Source organism: Anguilla anguilla, chromosome 14, assembly GCF_013347855.1.
Source record: "Anguilla anguilla isolate fAngAng1 chromosome 14, fAngAng1.pri, whole genome shotgun sequence".
Taxonomy (NCBI): Eukaryota; Metazoa; Chordata; class Actinopteri; order Anguilliformes; family Anguillidae; genus Anguilla; species Anguilla anguilla.
Window position 1 is genome coordinate 20,825,710 of NC_049214.1, and position 23,664 is coordinate 20,849,373.

At 41.7% G+C, this 23,664-nt stretch overlaps 1 protein-coding gene across 1 annotated transcript; it reads left to right on the forward strand.

Annotated features, from left to right (window-relative positions):
• Nucleotides 1–293: 293 nt before the first annotated feature.
• On the forward strand, nucleotides 294–23,625 carry LOC118212830 (macrophage mannose receptor 1). Its single transcript, XM_035391211.1, has 50 exons — nucleotides 294–476; nucleotides 1,688–1,833; nucleotides 2,022–2,134; nucleotides 2,308–2,441; nucleotides 2,600–2,823; nucleotides 3,150–3,259; nucleotides 3,361–3,479; nucleotides 3,792–3,927; nucleotides 4,095–4,177; nucleotides 4,377–4,496; nucleotides 4,724–4,825; nucleotides 5,012–5,170; nucleotides 5,428–5,516; nucleotides 6,110–6,254; nucleotides 7,043–7,084; nucleotides 7,204–7,371; nucleotides 7,891–8,010; nucleotides 8,303–8,413; nucleotides 8,538–8,570; nucleotides 8,687–8,821; nucleotides 9,061–9,207; nucleotides 9,363–9,497; nucleotides 10,177–10,331; nucleotides 10,713–10,857; nucleotides 10,963–11,017; nucleotides 11,504–11,570; nucleotides 11,668–11,801; nucleotides 12,048–12,091; nucleotides 12,281–12,454; nucleotides 13,259–13,413; nucleotides 13,540–13,653; nucleotides 13,781–13,896; nucleotides 14,204–14,358; nucleotides 14,506–14,711; nucleotides 15,455–15,629; nucleotides 16,020–16,241; nucleotides 16,540–16,709; nucleotides 17,621–17,691; nucleotides 17,799–17,899; nucleotides 18,516–18,635; nucleotides 18,785–18,940; nucleotides 19,242–19,396; nucleotides 19,601–19,700; nucleotides 20,241–20,476; nucleotides 21,128–21,314; nucleotides 21,647–21,895; nucleotides 22,230–22,412; nucleotides 22,553–22,609; nucleotides 23,071–23,192; nucleotides 23,345–23,625. Exons 1-50 carry the CDS (start codon nucleotides 434–436, stop codon nucleotides 23,387–23,389), a joined length of 6,483 nt encoding a protein of 2,160 aa, XP_035247102.1. The 5' UTR covers nucleotides 294–433; the 3' UTR covers nucleotides 23,390–23,625.
• The last annotated feature ends 39 nt before the right edge of the window (nucleotides 23,626–23,664 follow it).

Consider the following 23,664-nt stretch of genomic DNA (forward strand, 5'->3'; position numbering starts at 1 on the left):
TTATGCAGATTTTTATAGATTCCCAATCTAGTATATTATGTTACTCTTAGTAGTGCAACATATTCACATGGTCACACTTTTTGGGGAATACACTTCATGAGAATTAAATCTAAGTTGATGTAAAACAGGACATTAGGTCTATGCCACATGTTGACCTGATTTTGAATGTTCTTGTTTGCACCTGCTTGCATATTGTTGATGGAGGCTCTTGACTCCGCTCATGGTGCCTTTTGGTTTTTACTGCCCTCAATCTTTGGACCTTGGTTTGTTCAAGAAAAGTTGGTGATTCACTCTGGGATTCTCAGAGCTGTACTGATTGACAGCTGGGACAAACAGAGGGTTGTGCTCTGGGAATTCAAGCAACAGTTACTGGAGGATGTGTACAACTCGCTCCTGAGCAGGAAGGCTTTATCTGAAGTGCAGAAGACCCAGTATGTTGCTCATTCTTGTCGTCTTGTCTGGGCTCTTAAGTTGTGGTAAGTCCTCTAATAGCATGGATCTGGCTTGGGCTGCTTGATGGGAAGTTTTGGATCTATGAGATTTACTTTATTTGACTGTCCTTTGTTTTGTTACAACTGGGCTGTAAGATGCGGGATAAACTGATTTTAAGATGTTTCTTTTCTCTAATGCAGTCCTCTTTTTCAGTCAGTTAAATGCCATTCTTAAAAAAGCGTCTATTTTTTTATTATTCCAATACATCCAAGTGTGCAGAATTCTTTTGTAGAATACGAGAAATTGATGTCCTTTTTTTTTTTTCCTTCTTCTATCACCTTGTGCTTGCTGTAAGAAATCATATTGTAATACAAAATATGCTGGATCCACTTAGGTATAATCTCTGTAGATCAGGACACAAATTGATTGTTTATAAACTTAACACCCACATTGCATATTCACATTTAGATAAACGTGATGGTTTTTGAAACGGTTGAAGTTTTCCTTCTAATCCAGGTAAAACAGCACTTTATCTTTACTTCTGGAAAAGCAGGGGTTTTTACAGTGTTGTCATGAGGTTTGGGAATCTCATGACAACACTGGGAATCGTAAGAAATCTATCTTGACACAATGTTTATTTTGGTATGCAACATGTTAATTTCCTTTTACCTTGCAGTCAGCACACACAAGTAATAGTTGATAAGATTGTCAATTTCTCCAGGGATTTAGATATTCTTATAGATCTGGACATAGGTCTCAAAATTTACAGGGCCTTCTATATGTATGTGGAGTCTTGATTCGCAGCACACACTGAATTAAATGCATACAATTCTCCACTCTCAAATAGATGGAGAAGGCTGGAGTGATAGTATGGGCCTAGAAAAATCATTTCAAATTGTGAAAACATAATATATTTTTCTATGAAAAAGGAAAATGAGTAATAAAATGGGTTTCAAAACAAAATCCCAGCACACCTGGGACAATATGTATTATCACATACAATGGACTACACCAAATGGTCCACATGGGCCTCCAATCTGATTGACCTGCAGACCCAAATCTCATAATACTCCTGTTTTATTATGTCAATCTTTAAGACCCAAGGTCCCTTTCTCATAATATAAAATATTTACAGTACACCCACAAATAATTGTTTCAGAAAAAACCTCTGCAGTAAAAAGGATGAAAATAAGGTATATTGGCATGATGGATTATGCTCTTTTCTCTCCATTCTCTCTTCCTCCCCTGTGTTTAGCATTTGGCCAGTGTGAGTCAGGATGGAGAGAGTATGAAAACAAATGCTATCTATTCTCCTCGGACCTTAAGTCCTGGCATGACGCCCTCACTGAATGTCAGAGTCTGGGCAGCAGCCTCATGAGCATCCTGGACATTCATGAGAGGGTAAGAGGAAGCCCAGCTCTCTTTTCCTTATCTTAGTAAATAGAAGTCAAACTTTAGGTCTGCACAGACATATCTGTTTTGGAAAGTGTCATCATATTTTCTGGAATACATACATACACATAAATTCTAGGTAATGTGTTACATATTATATTTGGGCTATTATGGGCCTCATGTCTTTGGCTCTGTAGACATGGGTGTGGACTCAGATTGGTACAGAGATTTTCTGGATTGGGCTGAACGACATTGCTGCTGAGGGTACCTGGGAGTGGTCGGATGGGAGTGTATACTACCCCTACCTTGAGTAAGTACTGGAGAACCTCAAAGGTAGATTACAAAAGTAGAGACAAGACTCCTAATGGTGCACTGGGGTGTCTGGTCTGATTAAGTGGTGTGCATTCATAGATACCCCAATGTCCCCTTTCTGGTGTGTTGTTCTTTGGCAGCGGCCATTATTTTCTTATTTGAATTTCTCAGATACTGGAGACCAGGCCAGCCTGACAACTGGGGTGACAATGAGGACTGTGGACAAGTCGTAGGAAGCTCTCATGCGCAGTGGAACGATGAAACATGCACTGTCAGTCGCCGGTACATCTGCAAGCGACCCAACCGTAGGTTCAACTTGTCCCCAGAGGACAGACCTTTGATCAGGAGAGTGCATACGCACGTATAATGGATCAGCAAAATGGATGAAAGGAGATGATTGGGTTCATGTTCTCTCTGTTTATTCTACCCAAGTCTGCACTCACTCAGAATCCTCCTCTTTCAGCAAACCCGCCCATAACATGTGATGTGGCCAATGAGTGGCAGCAGTTCGGCTCAAACTGTTACAAGTTGAAATCGGACACACGAAAGAGCTGGGCATCGGCGAGGATCGACTGTGTGAGGGAGGGAGGGGACCTGGTGTCCATCACGTCTGCCGAGGAGGAACAATATGTGACAGGTCGTCTTGATGCCTCACTCTATGACCTCTGGATTGGCTTTTCCACCCTGGTAACAGTCTTGCTATAAACCAGTGTATTCCCCCAGCAAAGTTACCTCAGTCTTAGACCTGCACTAGCGCATGCTGAATGTATGTTGTCAACACAGTGAATAAACCGGTTGGTGTGCCCTTCTTATATAAAATTGTACCTACAGCTATCTTGAACCTACTTTCACTGTTTCAACGTTTAAGTAACGTTAAACTATAAAACTGGATGATCTATACCTGAACAAAGGAAACCGTACCTGTGAAACGGAAAGTAAATAAACAATCTCTTGTTCAACTTCTTTGCTCGGGTGACAAGTCGCAAATGAAAACTTTTGTGTTGGTTTCACAGAGCTGCACAAAACTTTCCTGCCAAGTTCAAGTTGACAGTACACAGTTTCAGTGGTCAGATGCCTCATCCTCATCCTACACCAACTGGGGAACGGGACAGCCTGACCTAACGTAAGGCTGAGTCTATTCCGCTATGGAAGCTGATGAAAAAAATAACTTTTTGGCTGAGGTGAGAAAAGACAGGTGGTCAAGGCCTGCCTCTTTGTCCACAGGGATAAGATGAATGGAGTCTGTTCTGCAGTGATCAAAGACCCAGATGAACAATTTGGGAAGTGGAGGTCCCACCTCTGTCGTCACGAGCGCCCTTACATGTGCAAGCGAGGAATGGAAAGTAAGACATTAACAGCAGTAGGAGCCCCATAGTGACAAACCTGGAAGTTTTTTTCCCCAAATATACTAATACACAAACACCATTTACAGTTTTTTTTTAATGAAATGTAATATTCATTTGTATTCAAGGACTTTATATCCACAAGGGCTGACATCATATGATTTTGTTCTCTTGAGGGGCAATTTGCAATGTAATATACTTATTGCACTCAGTCATCAAAGCAAAAACTCATAAAACAGGTTAATTTTTCCTTTGAGGAATCTAGATTGTTGGGCAGGAAAGTGAACTTCAGCTCTGCCTTAATGATTTCAGCAATCTGTCCCCCGGGTTGGCTCAGCTTCAGTGGGAGCTGCTATTGGGTCGTCAGTAACCTCAACCTTCTGACCAGTTGGCACGAGGCTCTCACCAGATGTTCAGGCATGAGCGCAAGCCTGGTAACAATCAAAAGGCAAGCCAGATCTCACTGCGCACGAAAACACACAGCTGTACGCCTTTCTGTAACTTTGCTGTTCGACGTTTCCTTAGTGTGGGCCTTTTCACAGTCATTTCACCAATTGCTGCATGTGTGTATGACCTTTGTTCTAACTACATATTTTTGGTCTATTGTCCCGTAAGTGAGGAAGAGCAGTTCTTCATCAATGCACAACTGCCTGATCTGCATCAAGTTGATGTTCCTGATGTCTGGATTGGTATCTCAGGTAGGGATATTGGAGCTTTGTTCAGACATTCTGAGAGGATAAGGTTTTCGAATATTAAGTATTCATGCATTTTTTTCCTTTTGTTCCAATCATGTGATAGTGTATAATGTTTTTGCCATGCTCCTGGTCAATCCATTCTCTGGCACTTCTGTTCTTAAAGTCTGCGTGGGAATTTCTTATTTCTCTGTCCTATTCGTAGATAAGAACCAGGATGGCACTTTCCAGTGGGCGGACAACGATGCTATTTCTTACACAAACTGGAACCTTAATTTTCCCCGAAACACACAAAATGTCTGGGACTGTGGCCAAATTTACACAGGTGAGGATGTGTGGGTGCTCTATTCAGGACTGTGAGGAATACACGGGCCTAATCCAGGACTGTGGGGAACACACAGGACCTGATTCAGGACTGTCGGGTGCACACAGGGCCTAATTCAGGACTGTAAGATACACACAGCATAAAGCAGGTCTGTGAGTTCAGAAGAAGAGAAGGTCAATAATATATTTGATTTCTCCTCCTCATTCCATCATTCCCATATTTTACAGGAAATTACAATGGAAAATGGGAAACTACCAACTGCTTCAAAAACCAGGGATACATTTGTAAAATGGTTGGCGGCCAAAACGTGGTACCAACTAAACCTCCAGGTTAGAGGGCGGCACTGGTGAACATCTATGAACAATAATATATATATATATAGGCCTGTAATGTAATATATATATATATATATATATGTGTGTGTGTGTATATGTATGTGTGCATGTCATTTATTTAATTATTGTATGTATTGCATATATAATATAACACCTTTTTCCCCGGTGGTTCTGGGTCAGACTCACACTGTGATGCAGGATACATACTATATAGAGACAACTGTTATCACTTTGAGAGTGAGTCACTGAAAAACTGGCAGGATGCAGATGCCTATTGCATAACCCAAAATGGACACCTGGCTAGCTTCAGTAGTCAAGAAGAGTTAAGTTTCCTGACTGGTGAGTCATTAAGTCTTGATCTTATGCTCTTTAAAATAAAAGTATACTCCAGAGACATCCAATAAATTGAGAGAACTAATATAAGAACAATTTAATTTTTTGGAGATTAACTATGTGCGAGAATTGTTCTTGGTGACAAAGCATTTGGGGTATGGTGACATGGTATGGCAATATTCTGACAATGTTTTGGCTGCTCATTGCTGCATATTATGCATGGGTCTGTGTTTTCTGGCGTCTAATGATAAATGTGTCTATAGCTCATATGACACACTCATCGTGGATTGGTCTGAATGACATTGCCGTGGAAGGGCAGTATGTTTGGTCTGATGGGACAACAGTGCTACCGGTGAGTGTGGGATTTTAATCCACATAATGCTGTCTGCAGACATTTTCACATTTTGTGGATTATGCGTAACCATAATGGACCACACACTGATACAGTATCAATACACTAATACAGTTAGGAAAGTTTAGTTTGAGATTTCATTATGTGGAGAGAGAATGTTATCACATATTCAATTGACTGCATTATATTAACCTAAGTATGTTGATAAGATTTCTTTTCCACAGCTATGAAATTGCTTCCGTAAGGCTGTTGAATTTTGGATTTGTTAGATTGGTTTGGCATGTTAGGTGGAATTTTAGTGGTGTGCTACCATTATTGTGTATTTTACACCTCCACCTTCAGTTAGATAAGAATAAACAAAAACCAAATACATTCATGTCAATGTAATACAGCACAAATACAAAATATTAATGCTAATGAAAAGGCCTTAAGATCAGATCAGCGAATGAAATGCAGCCACGGCTTTGTCAAATTGTCTGGCCACTTAAATACTGTCAAGGACATTCTGAAATAAGGATGTACAGAACAAAGTGTTTTGTTCTGAAGAAGAAAGTGTGCATTGTTGTTAGCAATTTTTTGTCATCTCTGTCCAGGAGCTTCTTTTCTGGGATGACAATCAGCCAGACAACTGGCAGGGCAATGAGGACTGCATACAGGTTCGAGGAGTGGACCACATCAACCCCGGACATCTCAATGACCTCTTCTGTACCACCAATGCCCCTTTCATCTGCAAAAAAGGTTTCAATTTGCTTAATCCTAGCAAGGCACTCTGTGCTGTGTAAAAAAAATTTTTTAAACCAAAAACGGTAAAATTATATTGCGCATGTTTGCTATTATTTGCTCTGTTTCCTGCAAGCCACATGGCTGATTGTTTTTCTAGTGGAATGGAAACAGGAAATTCCCCCTTTTTAGTTACATTAAATATTTGCAGTATCTCAAGTCCTAACAAGTAGATTATTTTTTGAAATGTTTGTTCAAATTAATGGAATGATAAAATTTATGTGAAGTAAATGTATTGATAAATGACAGCTGTGTTTTTATTAGCATATTATCACCAAGCAAGTACGTGTTACCTGTTATTTTTGTTTGTTTCTGTTTTTTAAGGAATTTAAGTTATGCTATATTGACAACTTATGTATAGCAAATGTATAGTCAAAATGCACTAGTCAACTTTTGAAACAATTTCGTCCACATCAATTTGCAGTGTGTAAGCGTTCATAGTCACATTAGTATTCCTTTTATGATAAACCTTTTTAATGTTTCACGTGCCATTACACTGTTGGCCACATTGTTAACTTCCTTCTGGACTCGATTGCGGATTAAAATCACTGAATCCTCTGTTCAATAAGTTGACTGTTGTTTTCATTTTCATCCCTCACGTGAGTCAAGTATGGGTCTATTACCTCTTCATCCTCATCATAATCATCATTAGAGCGATGGTTTCAGGTTTCGGACTGCAAAAAAAAAAAATCTGATCTCATCCATTGGCTCCTTGTCCTTCACTTGTTGTCCTTGTTTCTCTTCAGGAAAAGGACAAGGCCCCCCACCCCCTCCAACATCTGGACCAGGTAATCAGGATATTTCCTCTTTGTTAGCACACTCTGAAAATGAAGACTGCTACAAATACCATCTTTGAGTTTTCCTCCTTTTCCCATTGGCGTATTTATTAGTGCGTGTCCCCCTACAGGATGGAATGAGAAGTGCGGCTCCTGGGTGCCTGATCCCTTCAATGACTTCTGCTACATGTTCAACTCCCTGTCAATGAGAAATTGGGCGGACGCTCGGGCTGACTGCATCAACCAGGGTGGTGATCTAATTAGCATCACTGAGCCCTTTGAGCAGAGCTTTATTCAAGGTCAGGCCTCAGAAAAACAATCATGAATTGCATATATGTAGCACTGTATCTCAAAGTGCTTTACACAGATGAGGGGAAACACATCTCATACATGGCTGCTATTTTGAGTCAAAATACTCACCATACGTTAGCTGAGGTGGAGAGGTTATTTAAGTCAGGTAAACTGGTAGGTGATGGCTAGGACATGGGGAAACCCCTCATGCCTTCAGTAAGTACCATGGGCTTTTAAAGAAGGCAATGATTCAGGGCCATGCTTTAACACCTCACATGAAAGATGTAATCTCCTACAGCACAGTCCAATCATTGTAATAGCATTCGGGACACGGTGCACTGGTATTGGTTTTACACTTGGTCTGGGGTGAAGACTGCCCCCTACAGGTCTACCAACACCCCTTAAAGCCTCAGGGTCAACAACCTGCTTCTCTTATTGAATTATTGTCTTGCACAGAGCATAGATTCAACTGAGACAATACACACAACTTTGACGCAGCATTTTCCGTGTCTGTTCTTGTCTCAAAGCTCAAGTCCAACAGATTCCTACTGGTGTGGCAATGTGGATGGGCGGCCATGACTCTATTGCAGAGGGAGGCTGGGAGTGGACTGACGCCTCTCCCTTTCGCTACATCAACTGGGCAGCAGGTGAAGACAGAAAACCCATATTATATAATTCATGTGCAATAAAATCCTGCTACATGTTACCATTGAAACTATTCTACTGTGAGCCTAAAGGACCTGAAAAAACATACAGAAAATAAAAAGTCATTGTATAATGTCCAGCCATTATATATAATCATTGATGCATACATCAGTTTGTAAGAATCAACCTATTTTATATGGTGAAGCCATGACATTATCTGATGGATGTCTGAATTGAACGATTTTCCTGAAATTTCCCTCGTTTTTTTTGTAATTACCTGCTTTCTTTTCTCAGGTCAGCCAGATAACTACTACGGGGAAGACTGTCTCTCCATGCTGATCAACTCAGGCTACTGGAACGATGATAATTGTGCTTATCAAAGAGGTTATATCTGCAAAAGACGAGGTACGCTCAGCCAGTGGACTTTTACAACTGGTGCATGCAACCTAATGAAAGATCATGATATAGTGCAAACATTGCTGTTGCTTCCCCATAAGTAAACAACTGCTTTCATTTGTTTATGTCACAGGAAATCAACCAGTACCCCCTCCTCCCCATGACGGTACTGTTGCCTTCACTATCCATAAAATATGCTTTATACAGAGACCAGATCATGTACTTTCTTCTTTTCTCTAAAGCCACCACTACTTGAGATGATGATGACCTTCATGTCCACAGGATTCCTCACCTCTTACACCTGTGAGCTATCTACCACAGCCCTTCACTGTCCCCACAACAGCGTCATCAACATCCAGTCGGCCTTCTTCGGACGCAGGAGTGACAAGATCTGCCCCTATGAGAATGGAGCCTCAGGTGTGTTGGACAGGCGACTCGAGTTCCCAACAGTAGTCTGAGCTTCTGCTTTCACACAGGTTCCTTTCCATTACACCCATATCAACTTCCATGCTGAGTTAAAAGGCAATGCTTTCATTCCAAAAGACAGGTACTTCTTGATTGCATCCGTAGTTATGCTAAAAGTATGCTGAATGATCACAATCGTTTTTTTTTTCTTTTTCATTTCATTGTTAATACTTCTGCCTTTGCCTCACTAGGATCGTGCTCAGTGGAGGGTATTTTGCCATTGGTGCGAAAGTTGTGCGACAATCGCCCTTTCTGCTTTCTGTATGCTCATGTTGATGAGGACACCTGTTCCCACGTCACCAAATACCTGGAGGTGGTATACAGCTGTGAACAAAACGGTATGTCTGCACTCATGAACGATGAATGATGTATCACGGAGTGATCGAAAGACGATCATGGAGTCTTGGGCTTGATGTCATTTTTAATCACTGTATGGAAAAGAGCACTTTTTTTTGGACGTATACTGTTAGTCGCTTTTGGTTTGCCCTTTCAGTGTGCGTGAGAGGTCTGGGGGTGGAGGACGGCAACGTCACAGACGCACAGCTCTCCGCGTCTTCGTCCCGCAGCGGGATGGGCCCTCAGAAGGCCCGTCTAAACGGAAACTCTTGCTGGATGCCATCTGAACCAAGTACGCGCCCCCCAGTGGCCAGTCCCCCCCCTCTGACTCATTACTGCATTCAGCGTGTCTTTTTATCAGCCCTGCCATTCTGGGATCAGTTGTCTCTTGTGCCCTCTACAGAATGGTGCTGCATCAATTTCCTTACTAAAGATGACAAGCAAAACTGAATTTGATTGGTTTACTTGTCCCTTTCAATACAGAGTGTCTGCACTCCCAGAGTCACCTTAAATTACTGATGCACCAAAATGAATAATTATCCCACCAAAATGTTGAAAAATAAAAAATATCATATGCATGACAGGTACCAAAATATTGAAAAATAATAAATGTTGGTTTTGTAATTAAATTACAACCTCTCCAGAGCTCTTTCATTCAGTGCTATCATTGTTCACTTTAACAATGACCCAAAACCTAAGTTTCTCTGCAGGACCTCTCAATCAATGTCATTCATGATAAACTAAAATATTTTGTATCACCTGAAAAATCTTAACTCAAGAATGTGGTAAAATAATATTTTAATGATTTTACATGTCAAAACTACTATAACAACTTTGAGTCCTTTTGTGGGCAATGCTGTGATATAATATGTGTAAGAGCACTTATCAGAGGAAAGAGAACCTTTTAACTAGCACGAGGAAGAGTAATCCTTCACATAACTGACCGAAACCAACTCTTTTCCCCACTCAAGGAAACTCCTGGATTCAGGTGGACCTGGGAGAGGCTAAGAAGGTCACAGGCATTACTATCCAAGGATGTCCTGGAGCAGATAATTGGGTGACAACCTTCAAAATCCAGAGCAGCATGGACGGGATTCAGTGGACTGATTACAATGCGGATGGAGGGGTAAGTGTGAAAATTTAAGGACGTAACAATCTTAGTCTCATAATAACATAGTTCTAGTGTATGTCAGCTAATTAAAGGGACTCTTGCTTAAAGGACATAAGCTTTGCAGGGGACTGATCCCATATCGGGGATGAAATGTATTTTTATAGCTATTTATTAGATTTTGATGAAATATAAATCTAGTTTTTATCCATTAAATCCAACCGTTGGGAAAATTTGTTGTATATATATTTGAATGTAAGTAATTGTTAGTGGAAAAATAATTAAAATTCTTTAAGGAAAAGGTTTAAATGACCATCAAAACTATATCATATTAGCTGATATTAGGTTTTCCATGTAAAACAGTGTTCATGAGAAAATGTAACTTTTTCCCTCTTGCAGACGTTTCCTGGAAGCGCAGACAGAAACACTCCAGAGATGCAGCTGTTTGGCACCCCTTTCTCTGGGAAGCACATCCGAGTTTGGCCTCAGCAGGCCCAGGGTCAGGCCGGACTCCGCCTGGACATCCTGGGGTGCAAGCCCGACTGTAAGCCCACCGCACTGCGACCATTAAAGCAAAGCAAGTAACTCAGTTTAGTCACACTCCCACTGACTTTTTTGGCACAAATGTTGACGATGTTTTTATCTACAGATGCTGTCTCCTGTAGCGCCGAGCCCTCCTTTAATGTCTTTAATGATCAAATGATGTAAGTAAAACTAAATCTGAAATTATTCATCTTTTCCTGTATCGAAAAGGAATTCCTTCTTTTACAATTTTATCAATGATTATTTCTTAACAAACCAACTACGGTTTATTGCAAACCTTTTCCAATATTTTTGTGTTCATCAATTGTTAGTTGTTTCAAAATTCTAAACAGTTAAGGACTGAAACGTTCACAATTTGCACAATCTAAAGATTAGTGTAGCATTGTTGTCACAGAGTTAGGTATACTGAAGACGATAAACTGACATCAATTTTTTTTTTTTAATTAAATTTTTTTATTTTGTTTACATATAGATGTTTTGCACAATTTCAAAGTCGGCTGATTATAGTAATACACAATAGCAAATTGTTCCAGGTCAAACCTGCAGTACTGTGGCACAGGCATCTGTGCAGGGTCATGGGTTTTGGGGTTTTGGTCATATCATTTTAATAACATTTGTTATTAAACATTTAAACATTTATATTTCAGGGTTCACTGCCCAGCTGGCTGTGCATCTGGACCATACACAGTTTATGGATCCCAAACTTACAGAGGGGTAAGCAAACAGATCAGATGCACTTTATGATTATTACAGATCTAATTATTCTTTTGTATTTACTTGAGAAATGTGGCATCCGTGTGTGTTTTCACAGGACTCTACCATCTGCGCAGCTGCTATCCACGCCGGGGTGGTGCTGAATGAAATTGGGGGTGACTGCACGCTGATGAAGTGGCCAGGGCAGTCCTTCTATCCAGGCTCAACCAAGAACGGCATTATCTCCAGGCAGTGCGTACCACAAGAAGTTCCTGTTCGTTCACACTTCACGGGACCTTGAAGCATGCAGCCCATTTGAATATATAGGATTACCAATCTCCTTATCATTGTTACTGTTTTTGACAAAAAGATCTACCTCCATTTTCTGTTCACTTTTTAATATTGATGGATGGAATTTATACTGCCTTTCTCACATATCCAGTACTCCGGTACCCACTAAACACTGTATTCCTGATTTTTCCTTCTCACCCTCCACAGATACAACGCAAATTTTCCAACATCATACCAGTTTGCAGACGGAGGTACAGTATGTAGGATAGCGCTACACTGACTCACATGTCAAAACAACAACACTTATATAATTTAACTGGTCTTTTTAATTTCATCCAATACGTTATAGAGAATCAGTAGTGATATTGGGACGTATGTCAGTAATGCTTTCATGGTCTGCGTGCAGAGAGCACTCACTGGCTAATACTGCTCTATTACAGAGATGAGGTGCTCAGGTCCTGACTGGTATGAATTTGGTGACTTCTGCTACAAGGCCTCCAGTGACCTGAAAACGTGGCACAATGCTCGGATGGAGTGCAAGAAGCTGGGTGCCGACCTTGTGTGGATTCTGTCCCTGGCAGAGCAAAGCTGGCTCCAGAGCTACCTCTACATGGGTGATCATGTGACCTGTGCCTCATGAGTCTCTAGCTACACAATGTCCTTGAAAACTTCATTGGAGCCCTAAGAACAATTGACCAGCAGTTCTAAATTGCTTTGTTGGGAGGAAGTGAAATCACGTCATTTGAGTTAGGGCTGGTGTACATTATATGACCTGCTGTTTTTTTTCAGATTGGGACCAAATCATAAGAAAAACGTTTGGACTTAATGTCGCAACTCACAAGCTTTGAGATACCATTCCAAACTGTTCCATCTTGTTTTACTTGTTTTTACAAAAAATTTGGGCACTGTTGGCTTGAATTCATCTGGTGTGAGAGGTCATGCGAGTGGATTCTGTGTTTTGATTCCCGTTGACCAATCAGAATACTATAATCCGATCAGTTGTCACAATCTGAACCTTGTGTGTGAGTGTGAGAAGGCATCCAAACTCCGGATGACATAACCCGTGAGAAAATCATATAATGCACACCTGCCCTTAGCCTGACAATTAGAAAAATGATGGGCTCATTGTGAATATAGCCATGGTTTCCATTGGGAGTAATAGATAATTAGACCTCTTATTCACAGTGTTGTGTTTGTAAAAATGTTATGGTCAAGTGTTTTCATTGAGTCAAATAACATATTATTCCCACGGTGCCCTAGCTTCATTATGAAATTAGCACAAATATTCGGTCAATGTTCTATGGATACACAAACACAAATGGAAATGTGACTAACCTGACTTGAATGAGCATAGTCTCAAGCAGTGATTTTCAATGCCCATGGGTTGGACTGATGGGTTTAATGTGATCCTTTTCTAGCCACCAGTGATGTATGGACTGGGCTGAATGACATGGCCTTCCAGGGCTTCTTTAGCTGGGCTGACCACCATATGGTCCATTTTACCTACTGGGCCCCTGGAGAACCCAACAACCATGCCGGGTTTAGTGAGGACTGTGTGGAGATGTTACACCAGGTATAAACTCAGCTTCCTTCGTTAAGTCTGAAGCGTTGTAGTGCTAACACCTTCAAACCTATACTTGCATTGTCTTAAAAAAGTGTGTTTGAGCTAAATGCAGCACCATGTTTTGTTTTTTCATAGACTGGCAGGTGGAATGATGTGCCATGCACAGAACTGAACACATATATTTGCAAGAAGCCCAAAGCCCACTATCCAGCACCATCGGTTCCTCCAACTGTCTACGGCTGCCCAGAGGTGAGTTCAACACAGCTGACAGTACATCAGTGTCTATAGCCAATTGTAGTACTGTACTAAAATTGTTTAGATAAAAGTAAAGCATGTAGACTGTCATTCTGTGCCTGTTATATTGCCCATACTGCAGGGTTGGGATGCCTATACCTACGCCTGCTACTGGATAGAAGAGACACCAAAGACATGGTCCGAGGCCAAGGCCTTCTGTGAACAGAGAGACAGCAAACTGCTGCACATCATGGATATGTGAGTGCACCTTGCTTCACAGACATTGTTTTCCGAGCCACACTAATCACAAGGGGAAGTGTGAGTTGGGAAAGGGGGGTACCATTCGCAAATAGAGCAGAGCAGAGAGTTCTTTCTGGTATATGGTGGGAACACTGCATGTCAGTTCTAATCCCTACCCTCACCTGGTTTGTTCTCAATTCCTGTGGGTTATTGTGAAAGAATTGGGGTTGGCTTGTTGCTGAGAATATTGTTCACAGAGCTTTCACCACCAAGAAATGTCAGACAGTCCACGGCTCGTGTGCTTTCTTTTGTGATGGGGTTCCAGATATGAACAGTCCCACTTCACTGTGAAGCTGGCAGGCTACACTGGTTTCTGGTGGATTGGGTTACGGGCCAAAGGGAGTGACTTTGGAGGAGTGGATTACATCTGGGATAACGAAGCGCCGCTCACCTTCACACATTGGGACCGGAACCAGCCAGGTACAAGCTGATGGATTTGTCTGCCTTTTCTTTAGCATGAACAAGATGCAGTCTTTTATATTTGAACTGTAGCCAAGGAAGGGAAGACAAGCCTGCAGTTTACCCAGGACACTAAACTTAACTCCTCTCTGTCTCTGGTTTCTCTAGACAGTGGAGACGGATCCTGCGTTGCTATGACAACAGGTCCCACTGGTGGATTCTGGGATGACAAGGCCTGTCAGGAGTCCTTCCCTTTCATATGTGAAGGACAGCGGGATGGTCTTTCTCCCCCCACCCGCGCCCCCACCCCAGAACCGACACAAGATTGCGACCCGGGCTGGATATCTAAACGACATTTCAGGAACTGCTACAAGGTGTGTGAGCTGCAGCTCACCCCCACCGCTCAGGTGGAAGGGGCTGTTATGTATTTCATCTCAGAACCGGTGGCTGATATCCAAACTACCCAACCCGCACCTGGCTATGCATGTGTCTTGAGGAGAAGACCAAAGGTCACAAGGCTCAATTTCAAACTGTATTACTGTATATCCAGTGAGCAAAAAGGGCCGGTGTGGGTGCAGGTTTTGTTTTTTCCCAGCACCAAGACACCTGATTCTACTTAACAAGGTCTTGATTGAAGACCATGATTCATTAATAAGCTGAATCAGTTATTGTAGTACTGAGCTAAAACAAAAACCTGTACCCACACTGGCCCTTTTTGAGATACGGACACCCCTGGTATAACTGCACAGATCAATGGTTGTCATCATAGTTGCTACCTCTAAATCTGATTTTAATGGTTTCTGAAATAGTTAAAACCACAAAGCAATATGAAGAATTGAAAAGAAAAGAAAAAAAGGAAAAAAAAACTAAATTGCAGCTTGCTGTTCAATATGTGTCTTATGTGACTGCAACAGAAATGGCATCCTACCGTCCTACAAAACAACAAATGCGCAAACAAAGTGGAAATATCTATATGACCTTTCAAATCAGGGCTGCTGGATAAAGACTTACATTTTGAATTTGAATCAGGGACTTGAATCTGTCACTTTGATCTTGTCTGCCTGTCACTGGTTCCATATTATTTCGAATTAACCTGGCTGTGTGTGTTCTCCTGTAGATCTTTATGGTGGACTACTCTAAGAAGAAGAGCTGGAATGCGGCAGGAGAGGACTGCAGATCCAGGGGGGCAGAGCTTGTCAGCATCCACAACTTTGAGGAGGAAATCTTCCTGTCCAACTACTCCAAGGGCAGGACCAAATGGATTGGTCTGCAGCACAATGCCATAGAGGGAGGCATGTACAGCAGGAGCATGATTGCCCTTTTCAAATAAATATGAAGCGAATATAGGAGTCATATAGACGTCAGAAATATATTGTGCATTATTCTATATGAGTAGCTCCTGTACAGACCTGGGTCAAATATCTATTTGTTTTGGATTCAAATACTTTTCTGTGCTCGATTGATCTTGTCTGGTGTAATTGAGCCTGCCAATAATGACCAGAAGACGGGGTTCGCACTTTTTGAGAGTATTTCATTGGTTCCAATACAGGTCTGCTTGTGCATCACACTTCTTTTCTACCTTTCGAACATGATTGATTCAAGTTGATTACATTGACTATGTTCATGATTAATGCCTGCAATTTGGCAGTCTGAATAAAGCTTTATTTACATGTTGGGTTCAGGTTACCAGTGGAGTGACGGTTCAGCTCTCAGCCATACCAACTGGGGTTTTGGGGAGCCCAACAACCACCAGGGTCGAGAGAACTGTGTGGAGATGGTGAGCACGGTCAATGGCTCGTCCTGGTGGAACGACCTCAACTGTGATGCCCATCAGGACTGGATCTGCGAGATCTCCAAGGGGAAGAAACCCATCATCCCCCCGGTGCCTCCTCCACCTTTACCAGGTGACCTACACTCTCTTCTTAGCCGTACTGTTCCCCCTTTACTGATATTATCAGTTGTCTCAGCTGTCGGTTAGCCAACGAGTGCTGATTGAATACCGAGGGCAGAAACTGACACATAGTGTGAGTATAACCAATCCAAGCTTCGCAATCATATTGGCAATTGTCTCACATTACAAAGATAAGCCAGATGTTCTTGTCTGATTAGTTGATGACAAAAAACATGAACAGTAAATGTGTTTAGGAAGGTAGTAACATGGACGTGACAGACTCACTTACCTGGACCATTATTTGTTCATAGCACCTGAATGTGGCTCCAACCCGGGCTGGCGGAAGTACAAAAATACCTGTTACTATTACAATGACACTGATGTCGTGGACTTCTACACCGCTATGCTCAGATGCTACGCGGAGAAAGCAAGGCTAGTGTCAATCACTGGCAAGGAGGAGCAGGCATTTGTCAACAGTATGGTAAGCACAATTCTGCAAACATGCTATTATACAGATAGTTCCATAACTATTGGAACACTTGATAATGATGCACAATAAAGACTGTACAGAACAAATAACATTATGAAATTATTATAAAGTTATTAAATTATGATTTGTTGTAATTTCCTCCTATGTTGAAAATATTGTACAGTATTTAATGATTCATTGGAATCAAAGTAAAAAAAAAAACTTTACCAATTATAATTTCCCCAAAAAATATTTTTTCCATCCCTGTGATTAATACTTGGTGTACCCTCCCCTGGCAGGGATGATGGCACCAAGCCTTTTTCTCTGTAATTGGTCTTCAAGAACACTGGACTTGAACACTGGAAAACAGATACAAATTACTTTAAATCATTTTTTAACAAAAAGATATCAACAATTTATTCTACAATATTTTGGAATCCCATAAATACAAATTCTTATAATAGAACTATTACATTTATACCTGTGGAATGTATGAACATGGTCTACAGGAATACAATGGAGTTTGAAGAAAACATTTGGAAGTTGTATTTTGAAGAAAAAAAAATTGAAAAGAAGGATATATAATCTAATTGGTAATACAATATATTTTGGACTGTGTACTTGGTCTGCAAGCATGTCCTTGGGCTTGATGAACACAAATGAAAAATATTTTTAAGGAATTTGACATTTCACAATTCCAAATTTTACAAGTAAAAACCTATGAAATTGGTACCAGTAGTGGTTGTTCATTTTGACTTTAAGTATATGCTGCACTTTGAAGAGCACAGGTGGCCTAATACAACAGAAAACAGAAAATGTGATTGCAATTGCATTGCTTAAAATACAAATACTGCTCAGTGGGTTTGACTGGCAGATTAAGTGCAGGTGCTGATTCACTGACCTGTCTTGCCTGTTTATTGCAGGTGGGGACAGGGCAGCTCAGCGCAGGATGGATTGGAATGGTGATGGCAGGGATCGCAGGAGGAGAATATATGTATGCAGTCGCTCGTTTCCATGCTGATAAGCAGTGACAGTTTGGTAATAGGTTAGGCTACAGTGCTGTAGGCCTTAACCACTAATTTTATTACTCCCCTTCCATAGCTGGGTGGACCATTCCCCAGTGACATACGTAAACTGGGCAAAAGGGGAGCCAAATAATGCCAACGGAGAGGAACAGTGTGTGCAGATAAGCCAATATCCAGGTACTTTTTCCACACAGCTATCCACGGACATTTACATACTACTGTACATTTGGACATTATTTATGGTTCAGTTAATGGGCGGATTTAAGTTAGCTAGGACATCTTTTGGATGACAGCATTTGCTCATCCCAAACATGAGGTATGTGCCCACAGGCTACCCGCCATTAGTGGGATATACCATGTGCCACTTCTCCTGCAGCACTGTGTGGCCTGGTGTGAGAAAAAAATAGTACTGGATTGCAGGCGTGTGTGCCAGAGAAGTGTGTACACTTACACTTCAGCTGCAGTGCTCCTGGTGTAGGGTCACATGGCAGAAGAGGCACAATTGGACAGCCGAGACTGAACAGAAAAAAGGGGAAACCTTTTCAGAACAAAGTATTGGTGTCAGGATTTTAATCGATAAAATGTTAATGATACACAGACCTAGCACTTGCGTGGGTGGCCTAGGTGAGTTGTCGGTGAAATTAAACCAGCAGTAAACCAACAAAGCAGCAGATACATTAAAAATGCGATGCTAATATTGTAACACTGTATGAATTACTGTACACAACTACTTTCTTCATGCAGTAAATGGACCCTTACTGCATAGAATGTGTAATCCAGTCTTGTTTTGCAGGCACTTGGAATGATGTGAACTGTGGTAGGGATACTGCAGGTTATGTGTGCAAAAAATACCCTGGAGATAATCATACTCCACCCCCGCCTACACAGCCTTGGCCAGGAAACTGCCCAGAAGGTGACAAAACTTCACTGTATGCGACATAGATGTCACCTGAATGAATAAACAATGCACTTTATAAAGAACAGAGACTCCTTCATAGATTCTACAGTACATCAAATGCAGCACTCATAAAAAACATGGCTCAATTGATTAATTTTCCCTAGGATGGAAGATCTTCGGAAATAAGTGCTACTTATTCAAAGGAGATCACCACAATCAGAACGAATTTAAAGCTAACTGGACCTTCGCAAAAGACTGGTGCCAAAACAAACTGGAGCCTAAAGCAGACTTGGTTGTCATTGACAGTCAGTACGAGAATGGTAAGACTGGATGCAGTGAGCTCCTTGTAACTTATCCAAGAATTAGTTAAGGCTGCTCAACCCTGTTCCTGGAGATCTCTCGTCCTGTAGGTTCTCATTATAGCCCCAATTTTTCACACCTGGTTCAACTAGGTTAGCAGCCGAATCTCTAGCTGTTGAATGAGGTGTGCTTTGTTAGGGCCTACAAGAGGGTACATTTTCAAGGAACAGGGTTGGGCAGCCCTGAATTAGCTAAACCTTTCGCATGAGTCCAGTCCAGTAGCTGTGCACATTCAGCTCATTGTTCACGTCCCGTTTACAGATTTTGTGGCCAGCTACCTTAAGGACCTGGTCATGCCCGTTTGGATCGGTCTGTCTGATATTCTTCATGAGGGGAAGTTCGCTTGGAGCGATGGGAGTCCAGTCAAGTACACCAACTGGGCTGAGAAAGAGCCAAACAACAACGGAGAGATAGGGGTGAGACAGTCGCATTCTCCTTAAACTGCACCTTCCCTCTGAGATGGGCACAGTGGGTGCACGCATTACAAATGTAATAGAGACGGAGAAAGACAAAAGCAACCACACAATTGCACATTTGAAAGACCAAAAAGGCTTGAAAAAAATGTCTACAATGTCAAAAAAAGAAGAAAGAAATGAAGGACTTTTTTCTCCTCCCTCTAGGAACACTGTGCATCCATGAGTCACAGCATCCTGGTCACTGGCCGCTGGAACGACGAAAAATGTCACGAGAACAGAGGCTGGGTCTGTTACGTAAAGAAATGTGAGTCTGGCCCTCGGGACACCATCCGACAAACACCTTGCTGTCCAGCGGATTCACATTTTCCACTGTTTGGGTTACACTGTAGTTTCCGCTGTGTCTGTCATAATGGCACGGGGCTTCCTTCCAAAACAGCCTTGAGCGCACCTGAGCAAGGTATACCATAGAATGCGTGCTGCTCTTCGTGCACGATATACCATTACGGTTTGACTTTTTATCTTTGAAGAAGATTTTGCTTTCTTGTTGCATCATTAAGAACACAGAAGCAGTCCACACACATCAGACACTTTTAATTTGATGAACCAACAGCATAAATATTGAACCTAAGTTAAATATTCAGTTATGAGTAGAGACACGGAGCAGTACCCTAAAAAAAATGTTTTTTTTGAGAGAATTGCTTATTTGCAATAATGTTACGATCAAATAATGTGGTTGATTACTGTACATTATAAAGTATATGTAAGAAAGGTTTGCACATGAACTCATGCAAGCTATTTACTGTCTGTCTGGAGTGTTCACTGTGGTCCCTCGTGCCTCACACAGCAAGCAGCATACCTGCGCCACCGCCCACCAGCAGCCCCTGCCCCTCAGGGTACATTTCCTGGAAAAAGAACTGCTACAAGCTGGCGGAGGAGCCCAAGACATGGGAGGCGGCCCAGGAGGCGTGCGAACAGGAGAAAGGCAACCTGGCCAGCATCGACCAGAGCTACGACCAGGCCTTCGTGGCCGGGGTTGTGCTTCAGGGAAAGTCAGACGCCTGGATTGGACTCAGGCGACAGGTACAGCTAATTATTCCTGGTTAGCAACCTCCGCTGTTGTAGTAATAATAATTGTTGTAACAAAAACATTGCTAGCAATAAAATTTGTAATGAAATATCAAGTATGCAAGAGCACAGATGGACATGATCTTAGAAATCGTATTTTTAAAATGTTTTGAGGCGAGACTCAAATCAGCTGCTACCACTGATCTGTCGCACCCACCTGTATCCAGGGGTAGGAGCGCCCCCTGCTGGTCCAACAGCATTACTTTTGCGAATCGTTAACCATTTCAAATGTAACCAGACCAGGAAATAGTCTCGAAGTACTAAGCAGTAATCTGACTCTGCGGTATTTAATTAAGTTAGAGAGAAAGCTGTGCTGTAATAGTCCGACCTTTTCATTTTTTCTTTTTTTCTCCAATTTACTAGTTCCCCCACACCCTTTTTTCTTCTCTTCCTTTTTTTCTTTCTGTTGTTTCACAGTCTTGGTGTTCAAGAAGGGGGCGTGTGGAATAGTGGCATTCTCTTCCCTTATATGTATAATTAATAAATAGAAAGATGTGAAAACAAGACGCCTGGGGAATCCAGAATGGTGTTTAACAGTATGGCCAGGGCGAAGATGGTAGAGCGAGTGCAGCTCTCTGAATGTCACTTTGAACGTGCCGTTTGTAGGAGAACGGCGACTCGTACACCTGGACGGATGGCTGGCCCGTGTACTTCACGCACTGGGGGCCTGGCGAGCCCAGCAACCACGCGGGCGAAGGCTGCGTGAGCATGCACGCCTCGCTCCACCTACACGGCCTGTGGAACGACACGGACTGCCGCTCCGCCAAGCGCTACCTCTGCAAAATCACCTCAGGTACCCACCTCCCTCTCCAGCATGAGAGAGAGGATCCCTGCTCTATTCAAATAATGTTAGGGATTTTGGTAGGTGTGTAAGAGCGAATCAAGCAGGTTAGTAATATGTAATTGCGTTATGTACGAGAGAACTCACTTTAGTACACTGTATGTTTTACAGTATGGTACAAGTTCAATAACTATCACCATACCTGTTGAAAGGCTTAATTCTAACACTCTTTTAACATGTCATTGAATGATGGTGTTACAGTTTGTGTTATTAGTACTGCGGTTCAAAGGCCCACGTTTATAGAAAATAATTTTAGACCATCACGCCGATTCCTCAAACCACAGAGAAACCTCCGCCAACTCCGGCACCTGGAGACGGGAAGTGCCGTCGAGGCTGGTGGCGCTTTGGGCAACACTGCTACTTCGTCTACAATGACAAGAATGGCTACTCCTGGCCAGAGTCCAGATACAAGTGCCAGCAGCTGCACGGAGACCTGGTGTCTCTCCATAGCCAAGCTGAGGTGGACTTCCTCAGGAACATCAACTACACCAAGTACCACAACGTCTGGATTGGACTCACCAGGGACCGATCCTGTAGGTTTTCCCCTTCGGTATCCGGCAATGACGCACCGTGTTTGCAGAATGGCCCTTACAGGGCGCTGCCATTCATTCTGATTGAACCAGATGCTCTGCCCAGTACATGTTAATGTACTGTAAAATTCTTAATGGATGGACTGGAATAATGAGCCGAAGACAAAGGTTCTTCATTTATGACTTAAAATGGCCAACAGACAGCGCAGTACTGCTGTCGGTATACAGCAGTAAAATTGAAAAACGGCATGAAATCAGCAAAAATTACAACTGACTTTAAATTATAAAAATAATTTAACCATTAAAAAACGAATGAACATCTGCAATGTTCTTGCAGTTGGCTGGGGGTGGACTGACATGACGAGCCTTGGTTATGTGAACTGGGCTCCGGGGGAACCGAACGAGGCCTTCCACCCGGGCGACGCAGGAAGCGAGAACTGCGTGGAGATGTATCCGGACGGGAAATGGAACGACAACAACTGCCTGCAGAAGAGAGGCTTCGCCTGCCGTCACCGCCAATGTGAGGCCCGTTCCCCACCAACAGAGCCGAGCACGAGAACCTCCAATAAACCAAGAGCTTCAACATGTACAAGGCTATGGCTGATCATCACCATGTGCAGAAAATAACATCTGCATTATCACTCTACTTTTCTCCAACAGACTATAACACTGATGAAAATGGTAATCCAGTTATCCCTACAGATGCACCAAGACATAGTAAGTAGTTCATTTTTACACACAATCTCTCATTTAAACATTTTAACAGAAACGTAATAACAAATACAAAAAGGATGAAATTTCCTATTGTACTACAAATTTCCAAAAGCTAAAATTCAGATTACAATCATTAATTAATGGCTAGTTTGTATAATATAAACACTTCACAAAACATTACTGTATCATGATAATTCATTTTATTTTTGCACAATATTCAGACCCTAACCTATAAAAGCAACACATAATTAGATTAGTCCAGCTACATCCTTGGTTGGCCCAGATTAAAATGAAATCCAACTGAAATATACTTTGTTCATAAATTTGTATACCATATGTAAGCTGGCTTTTCACAAAAATTCTCACTTATATGAACATAGAACATTTGCCTAAATTAAGATGGATGTATTGTACTGTTGCAAAATGGATTCTGGGTCTCTGAATTTGCCCATATTTTTCTTAAGACGGTGGAGCAATTGCTGGAGGCATCATTGGGGCTGTGGTTATTTGTGCTTTGCTGTTGGGACTGAGTTACTACATAATCAAAATTTGGAGACCAGCCAGGTTTCTGAAGAACACTGATGTGGTAAGTAGAATTTATTTTAATTACATTTATAAGGTAAAAAAAAAGCTTAAATTTTTTCTTAAAATAGAATGGGAACTTGCATTAAGTTCAGTTCTTTATTGGTGACCATTATTATCTTATCGACTTTGATTTGTTTTTGATTTGATTTGCAGGCTAATTTCTCCAACGCCAACTACGGAGAAAATATGCAATCTTAAGACCTGGGATTCCAGGACCGTTGCTTCTGTTAATCTAACCATTAAATGCACCGCTGGTGAAAAATTTCTATAGCTAATTTCTTGTAAGATGAATGTCTTTTAAAGTTCTTGGTGTCTCAGAGAATGTCATGAATAAACATGAACCAAATTTCATTACTCAGTATCTCAGAAATGCATTTATTAATATTGTAATTTATTCTGAGATAAATTCTGACACAGGTACCAATAAATTTAGAAAACATAATTAAATGACATGCAGATGTCTGTCTGAATGG